Genomic DNA, 13,718 nt, shown 5'->3' on the forward strand with positions numbered 1-13,718 from the left:
TCTCTCTCCTGCTGGTTTATAAAACTCCCTCTCTCGGAAGATGTTACAATCTCTTCATTGGCAATTCACTCAGCTGTAAAAAAGGGAGTCCATTGTGACTCATACAATACTCAATTTACTACATGTATTCAGACTGATAAATAAAACTTGTTTATTGACTTCTGGTGACCGGTCTCAACTCACAAGCCATAAATAAAGAACATAATTTTCAGTGTATATACATAATTCCTCACATATTATCCATACATCTCACAATGCTGATGATGACCAGTGTGACACGGGCTTTCTGTAGCCACCTTCCATGGCACCCTTTGCTGAACTAGTTTGTAAAGAGTAGACCCAGAGGATACCTCAACCATTATTCACCCTGTGTCTTCTGCCAGTTGGCAACAAGCAGCCCCTGGGTCACAACATGAGATGCATAGGGAGAGCTAGGGGCCTGAGAATGGAATCCACAAAACCCAGCATCTAGGTTGGGAGTTGCTTAATCTAGCCAAGACCAGATGCTGACATGAGGAGTGTGTCCTAAGCCATGCCCCTCAAAGAAATCGGTACCAAAATCTGGGCTGCAGGGACGTGCATTTCTCCACTGGCGATCTACGAACTGGAAACACAAAACAGCTAGTGAGGGAGGAGATCTCCTTTAAAACTTGTAGCTCCCATGGCTACCATCCCTAGTTCAATTCCCCTTCCCTTGGGTTTATTCTTAGAAACAGAAAGTTAGGTTCTTAGGGAACTTACAACAAGCAGTTTGGTGTCTAGTGAATTGGGGGTTAAGCGGCAGCTAAATGTGTGTATGGGGGGAGGTTGTGGATCACAGCAGTGCCTAAATATGGGGTTTAAGTGCCTAAGTCCCTTGGTGGGTCTGGCCTTTGGTGACCGTCCCAGAAATCATGAAAACCTCTAAATCCATAGGTTACTTCAAGTAAATCAGTAGGTGCCATTTTTCCCCCTCCAACTCTCCTTTCTACACACAAGTTTAGATAACTCTTATCACCTGTCACCCACTCTGAGCAAGTTACAACGCACACCTCTGACAAACAGGTGGGCCAGATTCTGCTTCTTGGGTGGAGGGGCTGAGATTACACGGTCTCCATGTCATTTCACCTTCAGTCCATTAATTCATGAAAGCCACGTATTTCCTGACAGCTTTTCTAAAGGCCAACTTGACGTCTTTGTTTCTCAGGCTGTAGATCAGAGGATTGAGCAGGGGTGTCAGGACCGTGTAGCAAAGGGAGAACACTTTGTTGAGCTCCCTCAGCTTCTCAGTTTTTGGTAAGATATAGACAATCATCAGGGTCCCATAGAAAATGGTCACCACAATGAGGTGGGAGGAGCAGATAGAAAAGGCCTTTTGTCTCCCAGTGGTGGAAGGGATTCTCAGGATGGCAATTATGATATAAACATAGGATGTCATGGTCAACAGAAATGGAGGTAAAGTGAATAAAACAGAGCCCCAAAAGGTCACAAATTCCATGTTATGGGTATCACTGCAGGACAGTTTTATCATTGGGGTGAGATCACAAAAGAAATGGTCAATTTCATTAGGGCCACAGAAAATTAACTGTGACATTAAAATTATGACAATGATAACAGCCAAAAATGCACTTATCCAAGAGCCAGCTGCTAGCTGGAAGCAGAACCTGTTATTCATACGGGTTCCATAGTGCAGTGGTTTGCATATTGCTAAATACCGATCGTAAGACATCACAGCTAGGAGGTAACATTCTGTGTCAACTAGAGAACCAAAGAAATATAATTGTATTAGGCAACCAGTTACAGAAATAGTTCTGTCCCCAGTCAGGAAACTGGCCAGCATCCTGGGCAAGATGGTGGAGGTGTAGCAGGTCTCCAAGCAGGACAGGTTCCCCAGGAAGAAGTACATGGGGGTGTGAAGGTGCTGGTCAGTCACAACTAGCACCATGATGAGGATATTCCCAGCCATGGTCACAACATAGATCACTAAGAACAGCAGGAAGAGAAAAATCTGCAGTTCAGGATGATTTCCAAATCCCAGGAGGATGAATTCTGTGATGGATGTTTGATTTCCCCATTTTATGTTTGCCATGGGTTGCATCTAAGAGTCACACAACAAATCAGAATAGAATTTGTTGACCACGTTTTATTTCAGTGAGCAGCCTTACACCTCATTATAGAAATATTCAAAACTTCACTGCCAGGGAAGTGAGTTGCCTCAATTTGGAGCAGATTTTTTATATTCTGGTGCCCTATTTCAAACAAAACGAAATCTGTTTCTTCTTTAATCAAAGACCTGACTGGTGCTATGAATGTTTAAAAGATCTGCTTTTATATTCTACCTCTTGAGATGAGAAATGTCCCTCTTTGGCTAGGTTTCCAGTACAGTGTATATATACCCATAGCAACTAACCCCGGGTTTGTGAATTCCTTGATTTTCAAGGCACCTAAAAGTTAGGTGTTGCAACAATGATTGTTGTAATGTCCAAGGGCCTAAGGGTTAGATTTGTAAAGAGTATTTGGATGTTTAATGGAATTTTCAGAAGCATTTTGGTGTCTGTTTCCCATTGACTTTAATGAATTTTAGGCCCCTAGGTTATTTTGAAAACCTACTCAGAAGCTAAATATCTTTATAAATTTGGCCCTAAGTGCTTATATAGGGAACAAATATTTGGTAGTGGTCACTTGAGTCTAGCAAGTATAAAATGATCCAGTGGTTGGAAGTTGAGGCTAGATAAATTCAGAATGGATATAAGGTAGGGGTAGGCAACCTATGGGACACATGCCAAAGGCGGCACGCGAGCTGATTTTCAGTGGCACTCACACTGCCTGGATCCTGGCCACCGGTCCAGGGGACTCTGCATTTTAATTTAATTTTAAATGAAGCTTCTTAAACATTTTAAAAACCTTATTTATTTTACATACAACAATAGTTTAGTTATATATTATAGACTTATAGAAAGAGACCTTCTAAAAATGTGAAAATGTATTACTGGCATGCAAAACCTTAAATTAGAGTGAATAAATGAAGACTCGGCACACCACTTCTGAAAAGTTGCTGACCCCTGATATAAGGCATACATTTTTAACAGGGAGGGCTAATTAACTATTTACAGAAACTTACCAAGTTTTGTGGTGGATTCTCCATCACTGGCAATTTTCAGTTTCAACTGGATATTTTTCTAAAAGACCTTTCTCCAGTTCTACCAGGAATTATTTTGCAGAAGTTCTATGGTCTGTGTTTACACAGGAGGTCAGATGATCATATTAGCATTCAGGTCTTGGAAATTATGAGTCTTTGAAAGTTTGTCTTTGCATTTTGCCATCTGATTTCAAAAAGAAAGAGTGGGTAAAGGTTGCTTTACCTTTAAGGCTGATCTGGATGTTCTCGTATCTCTGATCTGACCCCTGTTCAGTCAACATTTTGGAAACCAGAATATTTGTTGCACTCTCTGCCTTCAGATGACCTCCTGAGGTCCCTTCCAACCCTGAGATTCTATGATTCTATGATTGTTTGCTTCATTTGCTTCCTTTCTCTCAGCAGACAGCCAGGGTCTTGACATCCCACTTGGCTTGCCTTGTATGAAGTACCAAAGAGCCTGCATCTCTTCTGATTTATTATTTATCCTTCATGTGAGAAAGAGGAATTTCCCTTGGCATTTTGGCTGATGAGTGGTTGAAATTAACCAAAAGCTAATCACATCTGTATTCTCTAGACTGTATTAACAGCGATGGGATTGGAGTCCGCTCTTAGACTCAAAGGGGAAATTATGGAGTGAGAAGAATGGCTAACCTCCAAAGGCATTTCAGGTAGATGAGATGACAGCTCAAGTAACTGTGACACAATACTTCACCAAGTCATGAAGATAAGTTTAGTGGGAGTGATCCTGAATATTTTGTGCAACTAATTGTTAGATGCAGTCTGTCTAACAATCACAGAATCTAAACAGAATAGACTAGGTCTCTACCTCAGAAATGGAGTTGGATGGAGTGAGAAAGGATATACCTTCTGTGTGTGTAAAGGAGGTCAAATCTATCACATCTTTCTTTTTGACATGCGTAATCCTTCTTAACTATTCTCATGTGAAAAAGATATGTTAGCAGGATTGCTAAATTAGTGGATCATTGTATAACCAGAAATAACATATTGGGCCTATATTATTATATATGGACTACTGAACTGGGGTTTATGTTATATTGTATGGATGGACTTACATACATATAATGCCATCTGTTTAGGGCCAGATTCTTTTCTTAGTTACGTAAGTGGAGATGTAGTGTAACACCCGTGACTTCAATTGATTTATTCTATACTTATAACAGTGTAACTGATAGCAGAAACTGCTACTTATGTTCTAACTACAGTCTCAATGAATTTAAAGAGACAAAAAATGTTTCTATTGAAATAAAATGTCACTGATTTGGGATAAACTACTATTTTTTGTTTTAGCTTTTCTGGAAACTGACTCGCTTGATTTCAGTCTATCTATCAAATCATTAACAAATAATGATATTTTTTTCTAGTATATGCCAAATATAAACACAATTCAACTTCTGTTAGTTGGTTTATGGTGTACCATCCTCCATGTATATATGCTGTTATCTGGTGGCCACTACTTGGAATAGCTTCATCTTTTTCACCTCTTAAATTGTACATCCATCTTGATCTCAATAAAATTGTATTATACACCCTCTTCTCATCCCTTTCTCCTCTCTCAGACTTTCTAGTATGATTTATAAATTGGAATTTCCCAGTCTTCAGCTGCCAACTTCTAATTCCCTCTTCCACTTTTTATTTTATTTTCTTCTCTGTAAAAGTTGTCATAGCAAATTGTTTCTGTGTATAAATACAAACTTACAACAAGAGATTATACATTCTATTAAAAAAATTGATGTTTCTTTCTGTCTTTCCAAGTTGTCCATTTCAGATGGCATTTCAGTGCCTAACTCCTTTAGGCTCCTTTGGAAACTCCAGGCAACATCTAGATTGTTGCCAAATCCTGCAATATTTTATTCTAAAAAAGCCCCAGCTCCTGAAGTCCGGTGAATTTCAGTGTTCCGCTAAAAATAAAGTACATTTGTAGCCCATGTGGTTTGAAGAAAAGCTTCAAAATATAGCCTCCTGACAGCTCAAAATCCATAAGAACCTTCTTCTTCTTCTTCTTCTTCTATTAAACAAAGCAGTGGCAGAACCTATCCAAAGACACATACATTCACACAGAGAAAAAACACTCTCATGCATACACAAACATATATTGTCAACCGCAAACATTCAGAAATTATGTCAGACTCCCAAAATCTCAGGAAGTGGGTTTGAAAATCATGAGATTAGAACAAAACCTGGATGCTTTTCATTTGCCTTCTTGTTTCTCAGATTTTAGGGTTCACTCAGGTCACATTTTCTCCACAACCATGATCACAACATCAGCATTGTCACATACAAAGTGAAATGCAGCTCTGGAAATGGGCAACGTGTGTCCACACCCCACTTATGTCCAAACTAAGGTTTAAGGGTATGTCTACACTGCAATCAGAGGGCATGAGTACAGCATGTATAGACATACACGCACTAGTTTTGATCTAGCTAGTTTGGGCACCAATAGCAGTGAAGCCATAGCAGCATGGGCTGGCCATGCCTGTTCAGAACCCTGGCTATGTATTGGGATGGCTAGCCCACACTGAAGTCCATGCCACCACAGTTTCACTGCAATTGGTTCTCATGCTCGCTAGATTAATTGAATAATAGAAATGTAAGTCAGGAAGGGACCTTGAGAGGCCATCAAGTCCAATCCCCTAAGCTGAGGCAGGACCAATTAACCCTAGGCCAGACCTGGCAGGTGACTGTCCAATCTATTCTTAAAAACCTCCAGTGATGGGGATTTCACAGCCTCCCTTGGAAGCCTTTTCCAGAGTTTAACTATACTTATAGATAAAAAGTTTTTTTTTCTAATATCTAACCTAATTTCCCTTGCCGATGATTAAGCCCATTTCTTTGTGTCCTCTCTTCAGTGGACATGGAGAAAAATTGATCCCTGTCCTCTTATTAACATCTCTAAACATATCTGAAGACTGTAATCAGGTCCCCCCATCAGTCCTTTTTTCTCAAGACTAAACATAACCAATTTTTTTACCGTTTTTCACAGGGTAGGTTTTGTCAACCTTTTATCATTTGTGTTGCTCTCCTTTGGACTCTCTCAGTTTATCCACATCTTTCCTAGAGTGTGGCATCCAGAACTGGACACAGGACTCCAACTGAGGTCTCACCAGTGCTGAGTAGAGTGGACAATTACCTCCCATGTCTTACATACCACACTTCTGTTCATAGTTCAGAAAGATATTTGTCTTTTTCGCAACTCCATCACACGGTTGACTCATATTCAATTTGTGATCCACTATAACCCCCATCTGCTTTTCAGTAGTACTACCACTTAGTCAGTTATTACCCATTTTGTACTTGTGCATTTGATTTTCCTTCCCAAGTGTAGTATATTACATTTTCCTTTATTCAATTTCCTTATGTTGATTTCAAATCAATTGTCTAATTTGCCAAGGTCTAATTTGAATTCTAATCCTGTCCTCCAAAGTGCTTGCAATCCCGTCAAGCTTGGTGTTATCTGCAAATTTTAGAAGCATAATCTGCAGTCCATTATTCAAGTTATTAATGAAAATATTTAATAGTACCAGACCCAAGACTGACCCCTGCAAGATTCCATTGGATACACACTCCCTGTTTTACAGAGAACCATTGATAACTACTCTTTCAGTAATGTCTTCCCTAGTTTGCTTATGAGAATGTCATGTGGGATTGTATCAAAAGTCTCACTAAAATCAACATGTATTATGCTTACTGCTTCCTCCCATCCTCTAGGCCAGTACCCTATCAAAGAAGGAAATTAGGTTGGTTTGGCATGATCTGTTCTTGGCAAATCTATGCTGGCTCTTCATTATAACCCCTATTATCCTCTAGATGCTTATGCATTATTTAATAATTTCTTGTCCTAGTGTCTGTCCAGATATCAACGTTAGGTTAACTGGTCTATAATTCTCCAGGTTGTCTTTGTTCCCCCTTTTTAAAAGCTAGATACTATTTTTTCCCTTCTCCAGTACTCTGGGACCTCAATCATCCTCCATGAGTTCTCAAAGATAATTGCTAATAAGTATCCTAGGATGGATTTCATCAGGCCCTGCCAACTTGAGTACATTTAACTTATCTAAATATTGTTTAACCCGTTCTTTCCCTATTTTGGGTTGTGTTCCTTCCTCCTTGTTGTTAATATTAATTGTGTTGAGTATCTGGTGACTATTAACCATTTTAGTAAAGATTGTGACAAAATAAACATGGCTTAACCATGTCTTTTAAGGGTGTGCACACAGCAGATGGAGAACCCTAGTGAATTAGACCCAATGTTCAGATTACTGCAAGGTCTCAAAACATTTTCTTGCATTTGAATATCTCCAGACTTTAGATCTGGATTTTGTGTCTTGGAACCATTGCTACTGAAAACTGAAATGAGGAGATTTTCATTGAAACATCCAGATTTCTTCTTCTTCATAGAATCTTAGAACACCAGGATTGGAAGGGACCTCAGGAGGCCATCTAGTCCAACCCCCTGCTCAAAGCAGGACCAAACCCAACTAAATCATCCCAGCCAGGGCTTTGTCAAGCCGGGCCTTAAAAACCTCTAAGGATGGATATTCCCTAGGTAACCCATTCCAGTGCTTCACCACCCTCCTAGGGAAATAGTGTTTCCTAATATCCAATCTAGTCCTCCCACACTGCAACTTGAGACCATTACTCCTTGTTCTGTCATCTGCCATCACTGAGAACAGCCGAGCTCCATCCTCTTTGGAACTCCCCTTCAGGTAGTTGAAGGCTGCTATCAAATGCCCCCCTCACTCTTCTCTTCTGCATACTAAATAAGCCCAGTTCCATTGGCGTCTCCTCATAAGTCATGTGTCCCAGCTCCCTAATCATTTTCATTGCCATCCGCTGGACTCCCTCCAATTTGTCCACATCCCTTCTGTAGTGAGGGGACCAAAACTGGATGTAGCAATCCAGATGTGGCCTCACCAGTGCCAAACAGAGGGGAATAATCACTTCCCTTGATCTGCTGGCTATGCTCCTACTAATAAAGCCCAATATGCCGTTAACCTTCTTGGCAACAAGGACACACTGTTGACTCATATCCAGTTTCTCCTTCACTGTAATCCCTGGGACCTTTTCCGCAGAACTGCCACTTAGCCAGTCGATCCCCAGCCTCTAGTGGTGCATGGGATTCTTCCATCCTAAGTGTAATTCTGCACTTGTCCTTGTTAACAGTGGATGCTCACAGACATTTCCTCTGAGGAAAAAAGAGTTAGACCGGTGTGTCCCTTTGGGTTGCTTCTCAAGGAGAGGCGGCTCCCTAACTCTGCTAACTGCCTTTTGGAAATCTCAAGTGGAGGAGCTGTTTTTGTCTGATGTACAGGTCCTTGCTTTAATGGGAGTTCCATGCACAGGGAGCGATGGGGGTTCAAGAGCCAGCCTCATCAGGGTTAGATTTGCTGTAGTTTTACCATAGGGTACTTTATCAGAAGGTTACCAAGGAGATTGTGAAATCCCCACCCATGGAGGATTTTTAAGAGCAGGTTAGACAAACACTTGTCAGGGATGTTCTGGAGTCGCTTACTCCTGCCTCAATGCAGGGGGTGAATTCGATGGCAGTTCCTGAGGTCCCTTCTAGCCTGACATTTCCGATTTCTATGTGTTTTTTTTCAGAGATTGCACTGAGAGCACAAGGCAACACATAGGTAGCAACAGGAGCAGGTGTTCTGCCCTACATTGAGCTTAGGGAATAGTCTGATAAGGTGAGACAGTCCTGTGGTTGGGACTTAAGACAACCAGGCTCATTTCCCTATTCTGCCAGAGACTTCTTGTGGGACCTGGGACAAGTTCTTTAGGGCTGGATGTTTAGGGCTGGATGGGAAGACACATACATTAAATATATTGATGCTGCTAAGATACTATGGTCATGGGATGGGGAAGCATATAAGTTCCTAGGTAAATAGATAAAGGAAATTGTCATTATTAATTCCAAATTATGGTCTAGTGGTTTAAGCGGGAGGGGGTGTATATGTGTGTGTCAGGATTCCTGGGTTCTATTCCCAGCACCTGGGAAGGGCTCTAGTGGGTTGGATGTAGTGATTGTAACATTATCAGCTTTGCTATGGTATGGTCCTGGCATGTGAACACCGTTCACGTCACCCATCCTGAGTTTTCCCACACATTAAATGGTTATTGTGATGCCTATCTCTCTCCCACAGTGATTGAAAAAGGTAAGGGAAGGGCAACAAAAATTGTCAGTGATATGGAACAGCTTCTGTATGAGGAGAGATTAATAAGACTGGGACTGCTCAGCTTGGAAAAGAGGGGACTAAGGGGAGATACGATAGAAGTCTATAAAATCATGACTGGTGTGGAGAAAGTAAATAAGAAAGTGTTATTTCCTCCTTCTCCTAATACAAGAACTAGGGGTCACCAAATGAAAATAAAAGGCAGCAAGTTTAAAACAAACAAAAGGAAGTATTTCTTCATACATACAGGGTGTTTATACAGTATAGCTGCCCCTTCCCCATCCAGTGCTGGATCCAGGTTTTTTGCTGCCCCAAGCAAAAACACTCAAAAAGATAAAAAAAGCCAGAATGCCACCCCTTGAAAAGTGCGGCCCCAAGCACATACTTGGGACGCTGGTGCCTAGAGCTGGCCCTGTCCCCACCTCTCACAGTCTGCTGCCTCTAGTGCCCATTATACAGTATAGCCGCCCCTTCCCCACCCCCTCTGCTGCCCCTAGTGCCCATTATACAGTATAGCCGTCCTTTCCCTGGCCCCCACCCTCTGCTGCCCCTAGTGTCCGGGCCATTAAACAGCTCAGCAGGATGGGCTTTTCCCTGCTCATCTGGCCTCTCTCCCTCCTTTGCCGCCAGGGCCCCCAGAGGCTCTTTGTCAATGTTTTCTCCAGCTTCTCCTCCCCTGCAGACTGCGATCAAGGGCTGAAATGGAGCCCAACTTGGCAGGGAGCCAGGGGGATACAGGAGGAGAAAGTTAGTAAACAAAGCCAGTCACAAGAATTCCTCAGAACTGTGAGTAAAAGGAAATAGCCTGCCAGGTGAACTGGGGAGTGGAAAATTGACAGGATGTTAGCCAAGCTGTGGGCTTCAAACAGCTCATGGCTTGCCCAGTCCTGAGCTCTCCCCATCCCCAGGTCTGACAGTGTCCTGACCCTCCTGAACCTCTGCCCCCTGCTAGCAAAGCTCTTGTTCCCCCTTCCCCCATATCTCTTCTGGCAGCCATCAGTGTCTTTCTGCGTTAATAAGGGTGATGTGGGGAAATGATTGTCTCAGGCTGAGCTGAGGTACCGGTTGTTGTGGTGGATTCCCATCCTATTGCCTACAATAAAATATGTTACTGCAAATGCAGAACGGCTGAGTGTATGTTTGTGGTGATGTGCTGTAGAGAAATTAGACATCACTCTCTGTGTCTCTCTACAAGCCCCAACAGTGCTGAAAACAGAACAAGTAGTTATTAATGGTTCTCCGTCAAGCAGGGTAATATAACTACATATCCAGTGGGGTTCCACAGAGGTCAGTCCTGGGTCTGGTACTAGTCAATATTTTCATGAATGACTTGGATTATGGAGTAGAAAGGATGTTTATAAAAGCTGCAGAGGACACTAGGTTGTGATTAGTATCCTAGGGGGAGCCTTCTGAGGTCACTCAATTAGGGTGAATTGCAAAGAATGGGGCAGATAATCCCCAAAACTGGTAGATATTCCAATACTTAGATTTACCAAATCAGCATAAAATAGATTCTATAATATCTCACTGGTTACACAGAAGCCAACGACAGAGCTTAAAGTAACCCAGCCTCAGGCCTCCACCCAGATACCCAATTCATGTATAATGAGGATAAAGGATCGGACACATTACTTCCCAAGGTAAATGAATATTCCAGATCTTACCCAAATACATGCTTACAGCCAATTCTTATTAACTAAACTGAAATTTATGAAAAAGAAAAGAGAGAGAGTGTTGGTTAAAAATCAGTATACATACAGGCCTGAATATAATTCTTGTGGTTCTGATTTATAGCAGAGATGGTGAACTTTGTAGTTGCACGGAGTTCTTTCAGAATTGACCCATAGGTTTTAGTCCAAACTATATTCAGGGGGGTCCATTCAGAGCTGGGATTTCAATCTTGTGTCTTAAGCTTCCCCTGAATTGAAGCATCAAGTAGATCTGAGATGACAGAATCAGGACCCAAGGGTCTTTTATACAATGTTCTAGCAACCACTTGACCATACAGGCCTGGGTGGACAATAGGCCTTTGATGAAATCTGTTTCCTAAACCTCACTGGTGTTGTGGAAAAATTCACCCATGCATCATTTTTAGTTCAGTATCAGAGGGGTAGCCGTGTTAGTCTGGATCTGTAAAAGCAGCAAAGAATCCTGTGGCACCTTATAGACTAACAGACGTTTTGCAGCATGAGCTTTCTTAGGTGAATACCCATTTCATCGGATGCAAGTAGTGGAAATTTCCAGGGGCAGGTTTATATATGCAAGCAAGAAGCAAGCTAGAGATAACGAGGTTAGTTCAATAAGGGAGGATGAGGCCCTGTTCTAGCAGTTGAGGTGTGAAAACCAAGGGAGGAGAAACTGGTTCTGTAGTTGGCAAGCCATTATGGCTTGATAACAGTCTTCACATATCTTAAGGGATCTTATAAGGAAGAGGGGGATCAGCTGTTCTCCATGTCCATGAGTGGTGGGAAAAGCAATAGGCTTAGTCTAAAGCAAGGGAGATTTAGGTTAGATATATGGGAAAACTTTTAAACTCTTAGGCTGTTTAAGCTCTAGAACAGGCTCCAAAGGGAGATTGTGGAATCTCCATCACTGGAGGTTCTAAAGACCAGGTTGAATAAACACTTGTCACCTTTGGTCTAGGTTTGCCTGGTCCTGCCACAGCACAGGGGGCTGAACTAGATTCCTCATGAGGTCCTTTCTAGCCCGACAATTTCTAGGATTATATGACTAGGTGTCAGAAAATTAGTTATGGCTCCTTTCCCCTTTATGAGGCGCTGACCCAGACCTGGCCCCATTGTGGTGCACTGTCTGGCTCATGTAGGTGGGGAATGGGACATGGACCTTTTTTTCTCTACGGGGTGGCAGCTACCATCTGGCCCCAGGGCAGGGCACTGGCTGATTCATGGGCAGACATGCCGAACCCACAAAAACCTACAGAAATCGGGCTTGTTTTTGGCTTAATTGGCTTGTGGGCTGCTTGTTGGCTAGTTTTTGGCTTGTAGCTTGTTGCTTTTTCTTTTTGTTTTGATTGGCTCCTGGCAAGCAGGTGCAAGATTTAGGTGAGAGATTCAGAGGTGCACAGCGGGCCCACCTCAGTCCCAGACTGAATGCGGGGGGCATCTAGTCACACAGAGTGTTGAGGTTCTTAGGGATTGGCTTGCTTTGGTCTTGTTTTGAAATGAGGTTAGCTTGATTTATGGCTTATTGTGAAAGTCGGGCTGCTTATTTACTGCGTGATAGTTGGCAACTGTGCTCATGGGGTGGGGAATTGGTTAAAGGACTTTTCCTGTCACCATTACAATTTGGCCACAAGTTGAGTGGCTCAGTGAGGCTTCGGGGGTGTGTGTGTCAGGAATGTCTGATGAACTTTTGAGTGAGGCATAGCGGAAACCCCTGGGGCTGCCCTGCACCATAAATCCCCTTAATTCCAGACCTCTGGGAGCACTTCATCCTTCCCTCTAATTCCCACCTCAGTTCGCCCTGGCTCCCGAGGTCTCCCTCTTCCCTTCTCCCCAGATGGGGCTCACTCCGTGCCCTGTCCCCTGATTTGCCATCAGCTCCTCATGCCTTTTCACCTCCCAAGCCCCATGATCTCATCCTGCCCTCCCCCTGGCCATTAAACAGCTCAGCGGGATGGGCTTTTCCCCTGCTCATCTGGCCTTTCTCCCTCCTTTGTTGCCAGGGCCTCCAGAGGCTCTTTGTCAATGTTTCCTCTAGCTTCTCCTCCCCTGCAGATTGCAATCAAAGGCTGAAATGGAGCCCAACTGGTCTGAGAGCCAGGAGGAGACAGTCAACAAACAAAGCTAGTCATAAGAATTCCTCAGAACAGGGAGTAAAAGAAAATAACCTGTCAGGTGGACTGGGGAGTGGAAAATTGATAGGGGTTGTTGGCCAAGGTGTGGGCTACAAACTGCTCTCCCGATGCCACTCACTCCTGGCTAACCCAGTCCAAAGCTTTCTCCATCCCCAGCTATGACAGTGCCCTGAACCTCTGTCCCCTGGTAGCCCTGATCTTCTTCCCCCCTTCCCCAACTCTGCTGGCAGCCATCAACTCTGACACTCAGCCTCTTGTTATCTGGGTCTCCCCAGTCCCCACATGTTGAACAGTAAGAGGGTCATGTTAACCCCTATGACTCACTGAGCCATTATATTCCATCTACATTAACATGGTCCTGTGCATGGCAGCAGGTTCGGGGATAAACAAGTGTCAGAACCATAGTGGACTCTGCAGTGTAGACACACCCTGTGTGACACTGCATTAGCCACCCCGTATCTCTGTGCCTAGGTTTAACCCTCTTCAGAAAGGGGTTAAAATCACACTCCCTTTGTCACTGCAAGGCCTTTTGCAGAGCCAGGGGAAAGACCTCCGTGGATTTCCGTGGTTTGCCAAGGCAGTCAGTGAGGGC

At 43.1% G+C, this 13,718-nt stretch overlaps 1 protein-coding gene across 1 annotated transcript; it reads right to left on the reverse strand.

Annotated features, from left to right (window-relative positions):
- Positions 1 to 1,117: 1,117 nt before the first annotated feature.
- Positions 1,118 to 6,299, reverse strand: LOC123347826 (olfactory receptor 1030-like). Its single transcript, XM_044985016.1, has 2 exons — positions 6,283 to 6,299; positions 1,118 to 2,039 (listed from the first exon to the last, which is right to left on the reverse strand). Exons 1-2 carry the CDS (start codon positions 6,297 to 6,299, stop codon positions 1,118 to 1,120), a joined length of 939 nt encoding a protein of 312 aa, XP_044840951.1.
- Between the last annotated feature and the right edge of the window lie 7,419 nt (positions 6,300 to 13,718).

This window comes from Mauremys mutica, chromosome 13 (genome assembly GCF_020497125.1).
Source record: "Mauremys mutica isolate MM-2020 ecotype Southern chromosome 13, ASM2049712v1, whole genome shotgun sequence".
Taxonomy (NCBI): Eukaryota; Metazoa; Chordata; order Testudines; family Geoemydidae; genus Mauremys; species Mauremys mutica.